The sequence below is a fragment of the Sylvia atricapilla genome, chromosome 9 (assembly GCF_009819655.1).
Source record: "Sylvia atricapilla isolate bSylAtr1 chromosome 9, bSylAtr1.pri, whole genome shotgun sequence".
NCBI classification, from domain to species: domain Eukaryota; kingdom Metazoa; phylum Chordata; class Aves; order Passeriformes; family Sylviidae; genus Sylvia; species Sylvia atricapilla.
The window spans coordinates 31,437,147-31,454,518 of record NC_089148.1 but is presented as its reverse complement, the minus strand read 5'-3'; the positions used below and the strand labels follow the sequence as shown (position 1 = coordinate 31,454,518).

Sequence of the window (17,372 nt, the reverse complement as noted above, 5' to 3'; positions counted from 1 at the left end):
GAAGTAAATTTTCCTTTGTATTTAAGAAATGAGATGCAATGGTTCAAAATGTTGCACTTCTCTAGACTGAGAAAATCAGTCTAATACCAAAATGAGCAACAATTCTTGATAAGTACTGTATACCAGGAGACATAAAAGGTAGAAATACCTGTGGGTTTATTAACATTCTGAATGTCTTGAAATCTCTCTCATGTAGTAAAAAGGAAGGTTTTCCAGCTTAATTAGAATAAAATGGAATTGGGTTTAATATTAGCATTATATATAGGTGTTTCCAAATGCAATTTCTTGTCTTTTTGGTAACATAATATTTAACTTTGTGATTATTTTTACACAGAGTGCATTCTCCTATGTAGATATATAATTTCTGCCAAATTACATGGCTGAAGCCTGCAGGATATTCTGAATACCTGTGGGAGAGGGAGTGAAGCACTCATAAGAAATGTTGGGAAAATTAACTGTTAATTTGATATATGGGGTAAAATACTTAAAGAGGTCTATTAGAGGGAACGTTCTCTGGCTTCCTGCAAAACAAACCTTCAAAAGACTACTGAGATCCTGGATCTGAGGGAAGCTTGTCCTCAGTTAAATTTCAGAAACAGAGGAAGATGATCATGCTCAGGGGATTGATTCCTGAGCCAGGTGAACATCAACTTTAGTGGATGGTGCTTCATGTTCAAACAAATGCCTCTAGTGGAACTTTTAATGCATGAGAGCACCAACAGCTGATGGAAACAACTGATGGAAACAACTGAAAGGGACAGGACAAAAAATGTGTCGGGACAGGACAAAAAATATGTCAGGACAGGATATTGGGCTCTATGTGCAGAGGCATCACTCACAAAGGGACTAAGCTAATTCTGAGGCTGTGTTTGGCACAGGAAAAACAAGGAAAATGTGGGAGGAGGTGACTCAGGGAAGACATTAGGGATAGAAGTACTTCAGTGAGTAGGAGACTCAGTTACTGATATGGAACATTTGTGAGTTATGGAATCTCATCAAATATGTTTAAAAACAAAATGTACAAGTATCTGCTGAGTACAGTTCGTGGGTTTGGGATACAGTTTACACGTGAAATCCTTTTCCTATTTCCCATTATATTAATCAGGCTAAAAGAAAGTTATGAGTAGAATTCTTAATAGATGATTCTTGAGATAAATCTTACATAATATTTTCATCACAGTTCTTGGCACGGTAAAGGAGGACCATGCCAACAAAATTTGCTGATGACACACTGTGGAATGAATCATCATTATGGAGGAGGTTCTGAATATCATACAAAAAAAAAAAAAAAAAAAAAAAAAAAAAAAGAAAAAGAGGCAGTGGGATGACTTTGAGGGCCAGAGTGATTGTAATCAGATGAAACTCAGCCACACAAGTACCAGGTCATGCACTGAAGCATAATAAAAAAAAAATAAATTCTGCAATAGGGTAAAACTTTGTCAGCTGGAAATATATGAAGAGAGAGTCTGATGTGTTACTTCACTGAACTTTTGCTTTCTAGCGGAAGTTGAATCTAGTTATTGACAAAATCATATTTGTTGTATTTCAAAAGTGACGCATAAGTAGTTTAAATATTATCAAGACAGTTATAGAAATGATAATAAAACCCAAATAAACAAAAAAAACCCCATCAAAATTTAGAACTTTCCAGATTTTGAATTTTTATAATGCTATTTCATGGGGCTTGAGGCTTTGGATGGGTTTTGAGGGTGTATATCACTGTGTTCCTTTTTTTAATGTGTGTTTTTTGGGTGTTTGTTAATTAGAAGAGTTTCAGTTTTATTTGCCATTATTTGAAAATGGCAAAAGCGTTCATAAAATCCTCTGTTCATTTCTTTGCCAAGTGGTACTGAATTTCCTGGGACAAAAAGCTGACCCTTCATTTAGGTGCACTAATGTAAATTTTGAAGGTTATGATTGTCCTCACTTTGAAAAAAATTTGATGGCATAGACCAACATAGTGTTTTGAGTAAAAGGTAAAATTTCTCATTTGGCTCAAGAAGTTTGGGGTAGAACATGACAAATACATGTTTTGAAACAGAATCTTGGGCCTGGCTCTAGAGCAAGTGTTATAAGCCAATGTATGATTTCATATTTTATACGAGAAAAAGAAAATTACAGATTAAAGAAAATTGAGGTAATGACAAGAAAGAGCAGCCGGTACTTGCTGAGTCTAACATTCTACCCACTGTTTTAAGGCCAAGATAAAAGGAGTCAGAAAAAACCCCCCCCAAAAAACCCAGGCAAAACTCTGACTCCTCACCACAGCTGATCCTGAAGTTTTGCCTATGCACATTTATTTAATCAAACCCTAATCTGGGGAAAAAAGGGTGGAGGTGACAAGAGGAGGGCACAAACACAGGGAAAGTTGTCTTCAAATGAGTCTCTTGCTTTTCTGGGAGAATCTATTTCCCTAAACCCCTTTGCAAAGCTAAACTGAAGTCATCATTAAACAAAGGCACTGAGCAGGCACAGCAGGAGAACAGCTAAACAAATATTTATTTCTCCAAGGCTGAAACCCATGCGAGTGTTAACAACAGCAGCAGAGAGAAGTACAGTCTGGAGGGTGGGGGGAGCACCAAAGACTTTGAAGTTCTTAAATAGTGATATTTGTATAAAATCAACAGCAATGCATTATTAAAACACACAGATACATTAAAGCTCACAGAAGGACTTTGCTTCCCAGCTGGTGTGGGAAAATTCAGTGAACAAACAGCCATCCACAGAATTTGAAGCTGCCAGGGAATCCAGTGTTAAAAAAGCAGAGAAGGAAGGGTGAAGGATTCCCTTTCTTTCTGATGGGAAGACACCAGAAAAACAAATTTCAGACACATTTGGGAGCCTCAAGGTGTGCTGACCCTCTCTACACATCAGGGATTAGTGGGCAGCTTCCCCAGGCCTCCCTACCAGACTTCATTCCTCCTCCCCATGCTGGGCTGGGTGTGAAACTGTGTGGCCAGATTCCCCAGTGGGAGTGGCAGCAAACAGCCAGGCAGTACAGAGACATTTGTGAACCAACTGGTCCTTATTCAAACATTGCAGTAGACGAGGACGCATGGAAGAAAACGAGAAAGAAGAAAAAAAAAAATAAAGCATGTAAATTCTTTCTGGAGTGATTTCAAAGCAGAAAAAAAACCCCATCTTGGCCCTTGGTCAGACCTGTTGAAGTGCCAGAATCTCTGTCCCTTGGCTGGTAAGGACACTGCCCCACAGTGTGTCTCCTCAGTGAATTCAGGCCGGTGGTAGGCAGTTTGTGAGCTCAGCAGCTTGGGCAGCTCCCCCAGGGCTGAGGGATACTCTTGGCTCCTCAGCACTGCTCCATCTTCCCACTGACAATGACTGGAATGGATGTCCTGGGCAGCCCATGCTCACAAATTAGGCAGGGTGCTGATTGCCTCTGCATGCCTCTATCAGTCACAAGAGTGGCTCCAGAAGGCAAAGAGGGAGATTTCTCACACATCTGAGTTTGAATTTGGCCCAGGCCTCCCTTTGTAGCCCTGATGGGCTTGGAATCTGTGGCCCTGCATGGTGGGAGCTTCAGCCTCCTCAGTGTTTGTGTGACCTCAGAGGGGGCTTGTCTTTTGCTTCAGCATCAGAAAACCTCGGGTTGCACAAAAGGAGAATTTGGAGGCAAACACCAGTAAAACCGGATCCACTTTTGAGTGGAAGAAGGGATAACAAAGAGGGATGAAATGTTAAGCAGGCTGTGTCCAGCCAGTGATGCATGGGAGCTTCATTCTGCCTCTCACTGATGGCAGGACAAAGGGACCTTCTCCTCCAAAACATTTTTTTGTCATCTTCTGAAATTGCACAACACATTAAGAAAAAAGGAGCGAGGTATGACCACAGTGCAAGTCAGACCTTGCCAGGCTCCAGGGCATGGACTGCACAGCATTTCTGACTAATCCTAAGGTGTTTCCACTATCCAGCAAGAAAATAAAATAAAAAGTACAAAACATTCAGAAAAATGCCAACCAGGCAGAAATCTGGTCACAGGCTTTGACAGAATGCAGAAGATGAATTTCTGGCATAGCAAGGTCCAGGGAGGTTCCCGAAATCCAAGAGAGAGATTTTCACCAGCTGTTCACATCTCCTGCAACACAACTGATTATGGATGTGCCTGTGGAAGGAAGCAGCAAACTGCATACATCTTCAAAAAGCTGAGCTCTAGTGTGCACATGAATGATTCCCAGATGATCACTTCTCCTCACAAATGAAGTATCTGCATGAAACTCAGAATAAAGAGATCTTCTCTAAAGTTGCTGATATATGATGTAGGTGATGTAGGTCCAGGAAGTCTTCTACAAAACCTTAGAGCAGGTACAACTGCATGCTCAAAAATCAGAAAATTCCGTTAGAAATCTTTCCGGGAGAAAATCAGAGACAAAAACACTAAGAAGATTCATAATTAAAGAATAGTTTCATATTTCAATATATAATTAAAAATAAGTTGGGTCAGCCTATGCCATTTCCATAGATGTGTTTCACAACTGAGCGTAACTACTAAAAAATCCTCACTCCAAACCCAGTAAAACTGCCCACATTTTACTCATTTGATACTTAAGAAATAAACACTTCCTACTGGGGTAAACTGGGATTATGCATACAAGTTGTTTCATGTTCTTCAATGACCTACACCGGCAATGGCCAAGTGTAATCAGGACTCATTTACAACATCACCAGAACTGTCTGCTAATGCTGCTCTTACAGATGAAGAGAAGGATTTTTTTTCCAAAGCAGGTCTGACCTCTGTGAGCCCTGAACTCAGTGCCTCAGCATGGCAAAAAAAAAAAAAAAAAAAAAAAGTGATAATAAAAAAGTTAGTGCTCTAGAAAAAAGGAATGGCACGCTTGTCATCAAGGAAGAATAGACTTGCCATTGGGAAATGGACTGGAGCCCAGACAGTGTCAAATCCATCTCAGAGAGCAGTTTTACAGTATCAGCCATAACTCACTCACTCTCATTTTCTAGAATGCTTTATTGAAATCTGCAAAAGTTTGAGAAAGGGCGCAGAAATGCACTGGGTTTGGAATCTTTGCTACGGAAGGTTGCAAATAGCAATATTACAAACCGTGGCTCTTCTGTTTGCCCCTGCACAGGGAGCTTTGAATGTGTGCAACTGGCATTTTGCTTTCCTTGTGTGGATACAGCTGATTCCTGCCATGATATGTCCAGCTGTCACTGCTTTGACCCTACCAAACTGTCTTACAAGCAAAACTTGACCTCCTTACTTCTCTGGAAGCACTGAGCAAACTTCTCACTTCAAAAGCCAACTTGACTCTCTCACCACACCCACCTCTCACCAGCTCTGTTAACTCTATTAATAGACTGGAAGGTAGATGTGTTGGTGTGGTTTGGGGTTTTCTGGTTCTTTGGTTTGGTTTTTTTGTGGTAGACTGTCATCAGCTCCATGCCAACTGGGTCTGGAGACTTGGAAATTGTGGCATTTGGGAGCCTGCTACCAGGCAGGCTTCTTCCAATTTATTTGACAAGCTACAGTCAGTATCAATCTCCAAAGCAGACAGCTGATCTGAAGGAGGGAGCAGGCAAAGACGAAGGATTCTGGGAGCAGAGGTGTGATGAAATGGGAACAGAGCTCAAAATTACCCCACGATTCATCTCACCTTGCAGCTTAGCTGTGTTTCCAATGCACAGGAAGAAAACTCATTTCATCTCAAAATCAATTGTGACTGCTGAAATCTGGGAAGAGGAGGTTTAGAAAAGTTCAGGATTATTTCAAAAAAGAATTCCATTGTTTGAAGCTTTTCCAGATCCCTTAGGAACAGGCAGATTGGACTGATATTCCTGTGAATAGGGTTCACTCATTCTCGCAGAAGGCTCTGCAGTTGACAGCATTTTGTTTCATAACTTCTGTGCCTGGTAGGAAACACTGAGATGGGGAGCAAAGTTGGGGCTTAGCTGGGTAATATTCTCTGATCTAGAGTTTGATTTGCAGAAAACTGAGGAAAGGCATGCAGAGGAGACCTGGAACAGTTTGACCTGCACCCAGAATGTGAGAATACCTAAAACTGAAATTTGAAGACCAAATAGCTCAAGTCCTAAGAGATTTTTAATCATTCTCCTCCATGTTTCTTCCTCCTGCTCAGTGGAAAGCAGAGAGCAACCACCCTTTCTTAGAGGTAGCATCACTGTTGTAGGAGTACCATGAGCACTACTTGCCTAGCACCACATTCTCAGGCTTTAAAGTGCAATTCTCCTCAGAGAAATAACAGTTTAAAGGTAGATTGTCACCACACACACATCTGCTCCCTGAGGGGCTTCATTATCCCTCTAATGTACAGTGAAGGAATACCAGATCTTCCCCCCTCCCAAGTGTCTTTCAGTCATGCCTGCTTAAGTTTCCTGATAAAAACACATATTTGCATGGTCATTAGCAGAGAGGTTGGACGGAGAGAGCTTTATAAGCTCTCAGTTTATGCCTCAAGACCAGAAGTACCAAATTAGTTCTTTTTTCTTTTTTTTTTTTTCTTTTTTCTTTTTTTCTTTTTTTTTTTTTTTAAGAAATTCTGCAGCTAGAAAATAACTGGCTTTCATGCTTCAGGGTTTCAGCTGTTCACCTGTGAGAAGTACAATAGCTGCACTTTTTACTGCTCATTAATATCTGTGCTCTGCTGTACAGCTCCAACACTGATGGAGGTCTGCACCTTGAACCAGTCACACTGGCAGCACCAGTGCAGGGATTTGGCCTGCGTTTCACATTCCCCAGAATCCTTCCCCACGTGCACCCGAACTGATTGTGCTCCCAACTCCCACCTCCCCCGGTGCTACAGCTCTGAAACTGTTTATTGAGTTTGCTGTAGCACAGCAGCTAACACGACTGGAATCCAAATCAAACCAGCAGCTCTTCTGAGAGAGAGCTCCTTAAACAACCTCTGCAGCCAAACAAAGGAGGGTGGTGATGGCCTGAGACCTTCACAGAGCCAGACAAGGGTTTCCCTGCAGGGCTGGGCAGCCCATCACAGCCTACTTGGACAGAAAACAAGAGGAGATAGATTCCACCCCATCCTGAAAGCAAACCTCACAGTTCCTTGTTACTGGATCCACTATCCTTAACACACACTCCTCCACGTTTCTGTATCCCAAAACATCCTTCCTCAGGTCCTGTCAGCTCCTCCTTCTGCGAGTCTGCATCTCCCCATCACCAGAAGTTCACTTAGCCACAAGTGACGATGTCATTTACTCAGATATTGTCCTGTCATTCATTAACCAGAGTTACTCTGGAACATATCTCCCTTTTAAGAGCCAACCCAAGCTGTGACCAGTGCTACACACAAATAGGGGATCTGAAAATGCTTCAGGTTAATAATGAAGGGAAGGTTTGCTTTTCCCCCTGGTTTTTTTTTTACTAATAGCTGCCTCTGCTTCTCAGAGCACATCCCCCTGCAAAGATGCCAATGGTGGCATTTCCTAGTCTAAGCTCTACAGAATAATCACACTGTTTAGAAAATAATTCAAGTCTCTGGAGTTCTCACTTTCTACATTTGTCAGTAGAAAACGAGACGTTTCCTCAAAATATACAATAAAATAGCCTCTGGCAATAGCCTGCAATGCTTCTCTTTACAATACTTTTATGAGCATAAGCGTGGTCTCCTGGGAGTGCTTTCATAATCATTTATACAAATGACAGAAAACTAGGACATCGAGAAGCAAAAAGGAAAATGCAGCCATCATGCACCCAGTTGCTTTGAATTGTCTGCAGAAGAAGTGGTTTGCTCGGTGGGAAAGAGACATTCTCCTCACTTGCAGGCCTAAATCAGGGGCTCACAACCTTCCTAAGGAGGGACAGGATGCTGCTCCCAGAGCAACCCAGTGCAGCCTATTGTCCACACTCCTTCTTGGCTCTCTCACTGCTCCAGGACAGTTCCCTGAGTTGTATTCTGCATATGTTAAAATACCGTGTGGTTAAAAAGGTAATACCCAAAAAGATAACCTGCCAGGGGGATGGGTGTCCAGTTTTTAACTATCTTCCTGTCCTTCCTTCACAGCACACTTTATTCCATCTGAGGGAATCTGTGGTGCTCTGCAGGAGAGGCAGCTTGCAGGAGAATCTACAGCAGCTCCTTTCACTGCTGCTGCTCTGGGGGGCTGTCACCTACTCCAGCGTGCTGACATTAGGTAAGAGTAATGATGTCTGTGAAAATACACCATAAAATTGCTATGAAAACTTGTTTCTTCTGTGTACATTCTAAATTTCTACCTGTGTGGGGATGGAGAAGGGGCTGTCGGCTCCTATATGCACAAACAACAAAGCAAGAAGGTACTGAAAGAAAATCCATTTGTTCCAACACTTCCTCCCCCCCCCCAGTTCCTTTTCTTTTCAATACAAATTCAATCCTCCCTATACAAGGAGGGGTGAACTGGTGCAGCACAACATAATGGAGCAATTTCATTTCACTGAGTCTCTCCAAAAGGCAGAGTCCTTGTGAGACCAAAGTCTGTAACATGGAGAAGGACAGACTCTAGAGTCTGCTCCCTGTGCCACCAGAAACACATTTCCTGTCTTGGCTCCCCCAGCCTCCAGAATAAATAAATAAATAAATAAATAAATAATTTTATGGAGCAACACGTCCAAGAAGCAGCAAGCAGAAATGCATCCCAGAGGGGTGCTAAAGTATATAATAGCTGTATTTGTCTTCCTGGATATGCCTTGGTACAAGAGCACAGAAGAAAAAAAAAAAAAAAAAAAAAAAAGGAGGCTCACAACAAAGGATCATTTGTTGTGCTCAGGTTTTAAGAGATTTCTGAGTAGATCTGTTAAGCTTGCATGATGTTAACAAAACCTACCTGAACACAGCCAGCTTTTGGCTTTCTGGGACAAGTCTTTTTTTACCAAAACAGCAGAGAGGCTCTTAGGAAGTGGTGATGCAAGTGAGTATGGATTTACTTCAGGATAAATTCCAAGCAACTTTTCTACTGCTTCCTCTTCCTTGTCCAGCCATATGCAACACAAGCTGTTTTTTTGTTATTTCAGAAGAGATTAACGGCATTTGATCATTCACTGTTCATATTAGTGCCTCAGGCACTTGCACCACCACTGCCTTCAGAGGGAGGTATCCAGCAGGGTAAATCATAACGGCCCAGAGAGGCTGCTATAGGTAGAATGGAGGAAGTTTGCTGGAACTAAAACATCTTCCCTAAGAAAGCTTGGATGGGGGGGATGCTGTGAAAATGAGAACAGCAGACCTGGAGTTTGTGGATCAAAGAAAGGTAGCAGGAGATATAAAGAGGTTAAAATGTTTTCCTTTATTGCACTGTGTTTGATATCCAAACTAAAAACAAGCAACAGAACAAAACATCACCACAAAAAGTATTAGTGCAAGTCATTCCACATCTGCATCTTCTTATATTGCTGAGATAGTCTCTAAAACATGTTTTAAGTCACAGTGTTATGGCACTGGAGTTAACAATATGCTCCCCTAAAGGAAACTGGGTGTTTTGCTGTCCAGAGACTTCACTTGAGTGTGATATAAAACAGGGAACTGCTGACAAAGGAATAAGGCTGGCACTTGGGACATCCAAGTATTATTCTCCAACTTCTTCAAGCAAATAATGGCTTACCCACTTTCTGTCTCTTTCTCAGCATGACTGGAAGCTTTGAGGGTTGTGGACTTCCTTAGCAGTTACCCAGCATAATGTACCCCAAGTTTTTATCAGGGTCTTTGGCTAACCCTGGCACACAAAGGTCAAACAGTGTTTCTAAGGAAGGTTCTCTGGTAGGAGGTTGAATACAAGAAAATGAAATGAGAACTCAAATGTATTCCCAGTGCCGCCGGTTCAGAGTCCAAAGGAAAAAAAAGAAAAATCCAAAACAACAAAGTGATCAGATCAGGCCGAGTACCTCTGGCTGGTCTTTATCCTTTGACTGAAAAGAAGAGCAATCTTTGCAAAGTGATAAAGCCACCCAAGAATGGCTGCAGTTGTTTCTTTTAAATGAACCAGAGAGAACAGATGGTCTCCTCTCGTACTGTCACTGAGGTCAATATTAACCACCCCTAAGACTAGCAGGTTCTTGAAATGCTCAAACGCTTGTGTCTCGTTCTTATGACTAATCCACTCTCCCAAACAAGAAAGGTCAAATGAAGAACATCCCTACAAAAACTGCAAATACTCCAAGCCATGGCTGATGTGTAATGCACTCAGACATGGTGTCAACAGCTGCTCCTAAAATGCAGTGAGTCAGCCTTTCAAAAGAGCATGCCAGCTTTCACTGTTAGAGCTTTCTTATGGATTATATTTACTCCCCAGTGTTTAAAAATATCCTTCTTAAACATTGAAAATATAAAATGCTTTCCTTCCAGATTTTGTCCCTTTTGCCCAGGCAGCTGCCCAAGAGTGTCTCATGTATTTATTTATCTGGGAGTAAAACATCCTGGGCCTTCTTTCACTTTCCTTTTCGCACGCTGACAGCTAAACCAAAGGCAGGCCTCTGTTTTCTGAAGTCATGTACAAATGAGGAATTTCTGGTCCCTTTCACAACTTATGCCTGTGAACCACAGTCAGTCTTCCAGAGAACTGTGGGGTCATGTGTTTTGCCCAACAGACAGGGCACAGAGACACCGGGTGAGTCTCCTCTGGTCCCGTAACAAATCCCCTACCCATCCCCTACTCTAATCACTCATCTCCCTTGGATACTGTCATTTAAATAAAAAGGCCTATTGGAAATGACAGGTGAAGAAAGCAGCCCAGGCATGAAATGCACTCTAAAGTATATTAATAGAAGGTTGCCAGACAAAACGGCACAAGGCATTTGATCGCATCATCCCAGGCTCGTTGTTCATGCTCCTTTGCATCTGGCTGCGTGATTCCTGCCAGATTCTTGGCTGGAGGAGCAGACTAGGATTTGCCTGCGTTCCCTAACCCGTGCAGGGCTCAGCTGCAATCATGCAGAGCACTGAAAGAAATCCCTTTGAGTTGGGATTCATTCCGAACATGTAAAACCCAAATGACTGCTTCTCCAAAGTGAATCCCATTTCACAGCAAGTAGGTTATTAGTGTGGAACTCCATACAAGTAGCCTGCATTCAAAAGCCCTCTGCATTATTAATAGAAGATGAGCTTTTGACATCAAAGGAGAACCATTATGTATGCTAAACGGTGGCAAAAATTGTACCCGCACTTCAAACCTTTTCAGCGCTTTGTCCCTTGTAAATCAATCAAGGTTGACAGATGCTTTAAGGAGAGTAATCTTTTCAATGATACTGTCAATGGATAACATAATGGAACATTGTCTCTGTGCTGTGTGAAGACATGGAGCTAGTCAATTATGGACAACACTTCATGCAGCCGCCAGTTTTCACTTGAAGTGCTGCTGTTGAAGTATTATAATCCCAACAAATGGCCGCAGCAGCATACAATGTAAATGAGACCTCCTGAAGCTTTGGAAAATTCATTAGTAACAACAGTGGTCCATTCCCACACTTTCAAACACCAGCCTGGTAATGTTAACGATGCACTTCCCCCCTTCCTTTGAGGAGGCAGTAGGGCATATTTACATACACTATTTTAAGTCTTCAGCACATTTCCCTCCCCCATTTTGGATCGCTTTCCTCTCTTCACCTGATATTTCCAAGGAGTCACATAGCCCACACGGCTGGAGATGGAAACAAGAAAACAGACCTTCCTACCTGGGGCCACGTCATCACTTCCACCTGTCAGACACTTTATGGCTGTCCCTTTTCCCAACACTTCTATCTGCGCAGCTGCCCTGGGAAGAATGGCCTGGATGGATGACAGGGGAAAAGCCTCCAGCCTCAAGAGAGCAGTGGGATGTCAGGGGGAAGCTGAATGCACCCAGTGCCACTAGCACCTAAGTGGAACTCTGGGCTCGAGAGTCAAAAGGGAGAGACTATGCTGCTGGTTTAGCTATTGGCTTCTACTTCCTATATCATCTTCTCAAAGATTTTCCTCTTGTCAACCAAGGTTTGTGCTGAGAGGAACACTTAAACTCTCACAGGAGCAGAGAGAAGTCCCACACTTGAGCACAGAATCTCTCAACTCCTATCAACTGCAGGTTTTCATTGCTGTGATCTGTGAATGCCCCTTACCCATAATGTGTTTTTGAAACAACCAGGTGCAGACCAGAAACTCAATCACCGAGATTTGCTTGGGTAAGAACAAGCTGTTCCTTGAACCCAACTTCTCCTTTCCCACTCTCCACCTGGTAAGTTTTGGGCAATTGTAAATCCTCTTGCAGAACAGTTGTCTATGGTAATATCAAAGAATTTCAAAAGCATACATTCCCTTTGCCACAACTGCCATCAACAGATGTTATCTAACCTATTCTTTCCAGCTAATTAATTTTATTTCTATTTGCTATTTGCATATTATTATTTGGAGTGTACAAATAAAATCTTTGACAAATCAATATAAAGAATGGAACAATAAAGTTGATCCAGTTGATCAAAAGAGAAAAGATCTGAGAAAAACAGGGTGTGCCAGTAATTTGGAACCAAAGGTTATTAAACAGAGGATGAAAAACCTGCTTTTGTTCATGTGTCTGATGAAGTATATAAGATCACAACTTACCACTGCTGAATAAGGTAAGTATAAGAGAGAAGGTGGTAGCTAGTAATAAAAGTTTTAAGTAGTCTTTTATTTGTACTGAAATAAAGTTCACTCAATCAAATAAAGCCAGAGTTTTATCATAAAGGGGAAAAAAAAAACCCAAAAAAACCAAAGCTAGGAAAAAATAATTAAGAAAAACATGACTCACATAAGAGAAGTCTTCAGCATTCTGACAGAGTAGCTTGGGAAAAACAGCCTGTCGCTGAAATCTTTCCTCATCTTCAAAGATGTTCCCATACATGAAGCCATTCATCATGGTGGAGTGGGCATGGATGTCGATATAGAACTCCAGGTTAATCTTCTGTTGAGGGAAAAAAAAACAACAACAAAACATTCAGCACGAGATAAATCATAACTGAGTTATGCAGGTGAAGCCTCCCATAAATCCAGTCCTGCCATTCCTGAACCCATCCATGGTGCCAGCATCAGGGAGCCAGGCTGAAGATCTCACTGTGAGGCACCCAACCATTCCTGCCTCTCCATGGGGGCCTGTGAAATACAACAAAGGACCATGACAGACATTTCTTTACCTTTTTTTGAGAATACTGGAACATTTTGCACAGGACACTGTGCAAAATAGAGCCAAAACATCCTTCATTGTGATACAGGGCTTACTGCCAGTGATAAAAATATGCACCTTCCAGTTCTAGACATGATTATTTGGGTATATCTTTGCCATCTCTGCACAGTTCTGCATTGAATTACGCAGATGTTCCCTTCTGCCAGGTGAAACAGGCTCAAAATTGTGTAAAAAAGACTCCAGTAGCTCCTGTGCAGTTTATTTCTCTGTATTAAGGAGAAATACTGCAAATGTTTTGTCTTCCTCTGCTTTCCAGCAGTAACTCAACAGAACAACTTTCCAAAGAAAGTGCCTGGAATGCCTCTCTGCTTGTAGCTCCCTACAGGATTCTGCACCGACTCTTGCTTTAAAAGAACACAGCAGAATCCCCCTAGTACAGAAGTGTCTGCTCTCCCTTCCCATGGCATCACTGGGAAAGAGGGAATGCTCACCTGGATCACTGCATACAGTGCCATCAGCAGCAGTGGATGGCACTGCCCAGAGTAAAGAGGGATCCCAGAGCAGATTCCACTGAATTACCTAATTTCCCCAAATTCTAACAACTTCTGGACCTGAACAAACGACGTGATGAGCCCATCCCTGTCACTTGGCCAGCATGGGGCCATTTGAGTTGTCCTGGTGCCCAGAGCTCAGGTGTCCCTGCCTCAACAGAGGGATGGAGAAGAGCTCTGTGGGCAGCACAATGCTTATGGTGCTTCTCCCTGTACTGAAATCCAGCGGGAAGCTCTGCAGCCACAAGTCTCTTCTGCTGCACACAAAGCTTGCTCCGGAGAACGCTGAGCTGTGTTCTCCGTGTAACAAGAAGGCAGGCTGGATTGTGCAGCTCATGTCACAGCAGTGTCAGCCCTTCTGAGAGGGGGAGAACATCATTTGGTATGTGACACTAATATAATACAGATTTACTTTCCCCTGGCAGAAAACCAATGTATAATACACAGAGACGGTTTAGTTTAATTAAACAGCCTAGAGAGAGTAATAATGTATCTTATTAAGCCTCTGCTATGTTAAAATGTTAGCTAATGCAATATCAATATCTGACCATGCTTCATAGGAAAGGGAACATTTGATTGTGTTTGACTCTAACACAATAAATTGTTTGCTCCTGCCAAAACATTCTGCTGTGCTGTAGAGGACCAGCCCTGCAATAAAGCACACATCTGCTATTTGGAGATACAGCACTGAAGAGAAAGATTAGCATTGACAGGGTGAAACACCACACAGGATTTTCTTCCTCTCCAAGCATACCAAAATTAAAAACCAAGATTAAGTAATACTATTTTCATGAGATAATTTCCCCGTCACAAACAGAATTTGATGAGATCAGATGCACACTGGCATATCACCATAAAACAGAACATGTTGTAGAGTCTCAAAACAGTGATTTGATGAAGTGAGCAGATAATCTAGTTAAACTGGGTATTTGTACAGCATGGATGTCCTTCACACAGAAGTCAATGACCTAAGTCATACTTATTTTAGAACAACCAGACAGAATTCTTTATAGGAACACAGTTACTAACAGAAAGTAATCGAGAAGCATGGTGAGATATATAACGATAGACTAGAATAATTTGTGACCTAAGACAAATAAAATTGCTGGTGTAAACTGCAGGATTTGTCGTACTTATTCATTCATAGTTTTCAAGTTGCTTCCAAAAGAAGGTGGTCACAAACAGAGCTGCAGAGACACAGATTACTAAGATAATTTTCTATAAGCTATCCAGCAAGAAATTCACCTGAAGAACATGAGTGACCTGAGCCTCAGCTTAGTATTCAATTATCAAGTTATCCAGGCTAACACAGTATCACTGGAGTATTGTCTAAACTCCCCTAGGACCCTCAGTCAAAAAAATTGTTGGTAGAAATGTCACAGAGAATATTAGAAAGTCTCATGGTGTGCTGAAATTTCTTTAAGATCTTTTCTGTTCATCAAAATAATTTCCAAATAATCTGGTTGCAATGGTTATTTGTGAGGGAACGGTGTCCTTCACAGATGTCACCTTCACCTAAAGATTAAGCTTCCAGGTCCCTTATTTGGAAGCTGTGACATTAAAAAAATAGCTCATCACCCAAACAAGTGTTCAAAAACATTTTTCAAGTTACCTGTTTCAAGATAATTAAAAAGTAATTTCTTAAGTTAGCCTGCAATGACTATTCAGCTGGGGTTTTTTTCTGGTCTTTGTTCCTTAACCTCCAACTGAACACATAAAAATCTCTATTTTGCATATTCCTGTGCACTAAATTTAGTCCAAACTTGCAACTGTCCATCCTATTCAGCATGTTTTTAAACATTGCTAGAGTAATTGTCAGTTAGATGTTCTACTTCCAGACACTGCTGCGTGTGAGCATAACAGCATTTCAGTGTTTCACATTTCTCCTCCTCACATTCATTACTTTATCAAAGGGAAACATGTTGAGCATTCTCCATTACAGAACAAAATAATTCAGTGCATTGTTGATATAACATATGAGTTCCTAATGGAAAAAAGTCCTCTTATTCCCAGACACAAAGTTATTGTGGCCTTAAAATGGACAATAACAGCCCAGTCACTGGGACATTAAAAGTTTGCCACCTTGTGCCTCAGGTAGTAGACCAAATAGCTGATAATTTGTTTGCATACAAACTTCACAAGTGTTATGCCATGGTCCTGAACAATAAAGGTATTTCTTCTTCCTCTTTAGAGTCATGCATATTCATAGATGCTTTACATGTAGGAACTGTTTCCCCCACAAATTCAGGCAAGGAAATAGAGTTTTATATTTCAGTTGAGGTTCTCTGGAAGATTTTGACATAATTACTGATCTCCAGCAACTCAGGTAGGATCACAGAATTAACATTTTATGAAATGCATAATGTCACCTACTGATGGCAATTTCAGCAAAGTCAGCAGAGAGGTCACCTTCCAAAATTGTTGCTCTTGGAGATAGGAGAACTTTAGTGGGAGAATGAAGTAAATAAACAGATGTTTGCATTTACATGAGCACATGAAAACACACAACTCACTGCTATCTGCTGTCATACCCCAGGGGTATCTGCCAGTATCTACACACCACAACCCACCCCCATCCATGCTTCTATTGCTGCAGCACCTGCAAGTGAGAGGGGAAATAAATTTAGACATGGTTTGAAGTCTCACAGTCACATTTTCTTTAGCCTTTATGCAGAAAATAATTAATAACTAGGCTCAAATATCTCTGGATGCCACAGCTGCCTTCTGAGAGACTTACCAGGTACACCCTACAATATGATATGAAACTCATCATTTTCTGCTTTAGAGGTAGAATGCAAAATGATTCAGATGCCTTATAAAAGTCATCATGCAATTTAATTCTCTCAAGTGTCTTTTCTTTGTGCTTACAAGCAGTGGCAGAGTTTTCCTCTCTCACACTTTTTCTTAAGTAAAGCTGTAATTACCTGGGTGACCCAGGTTACAGAGTTCCAGACAACAAAGGCAGATTTGGTCTTTCTTTTCTCTGAGTCTCAAAACAGAAATCACTTACTAGACTGACAATGACTGAACCCCACTTCTTTGGAAAACATGATTCTCTCCCTTGAAAAGAATGGTTTTGATCTCTTCTTGCCACTTACCATATAAACCCAGCATAAATAAACAAGGAAATGTATTTCTGCTCTAAAGTTCATTTGGATCCCTATTGTTGTGACACACACTTTCTACTGCTCTACTGAGTCAGTCTGAAGTTTCTGTCAGCTTGAGAAAGGTACATATAAATTAGGGGGTGGTGAAAATGAAAGAAATTATGAATTAAGAAAAAACAACTCTCAATGTCAAGAGAGGAAATAGTTAAAGTAGTACATAAGGTGGTTCATGATGGCACAGAAAGTTTTGAGAAAATATATTGTCACTTGTCTGCATTTTTATTTCCTTCACTGAATGGCTTTGGAAGGGCAGTAATTAAAGAGTAAAAGGAAAGAACTATGTTATTAGCTAGTGCTGATATGACCAAACTTAGACTTTGAAGGGTGTAACTATGATTGTTAAGAAAACAGAGGTTTAATAAATAAATAAATAGAAGTCCATAAATGCCATAATAAAAGGATAAATGTGCATTGAGCCCAGAACATGAGCCACTAGAGAGACAAGTGATGCAAGAAGCCAGCTCTGTCCACCAGCTGTCACTTCAATATGGATTTTATTAATTCTTGGGCATAGCAATTGGTTTACAGAGAGAGGCATACAAAAGCCTTC

At 41.3% G+C, this 17,372-nt stretch overlaps 1 protein-coding gene across 1 annotated transcript in view; it reads right to left on the bottom strand.

Moving 5' to 3' along the window:
• Positions 1 to 17,372, bottom strand: part of LOC136364615 (cytosolic carboxypeptidase 6-like) — a 118,119-nt gene that overhangs the window by 79,679 nt on the left and 21,068 nt on the right. Inside the window, exon 2 of the mRNA XM_066324564.1 lies at positions 12,733 to 12,885. Coding sequence (XP_066180661.1) covers positions 12,733 to 12,885 — 153 coding nt within the window. The remainder of the gene's footprint in view (positions 1 to 12,732; positions 12,886 to 17,372) is intronic.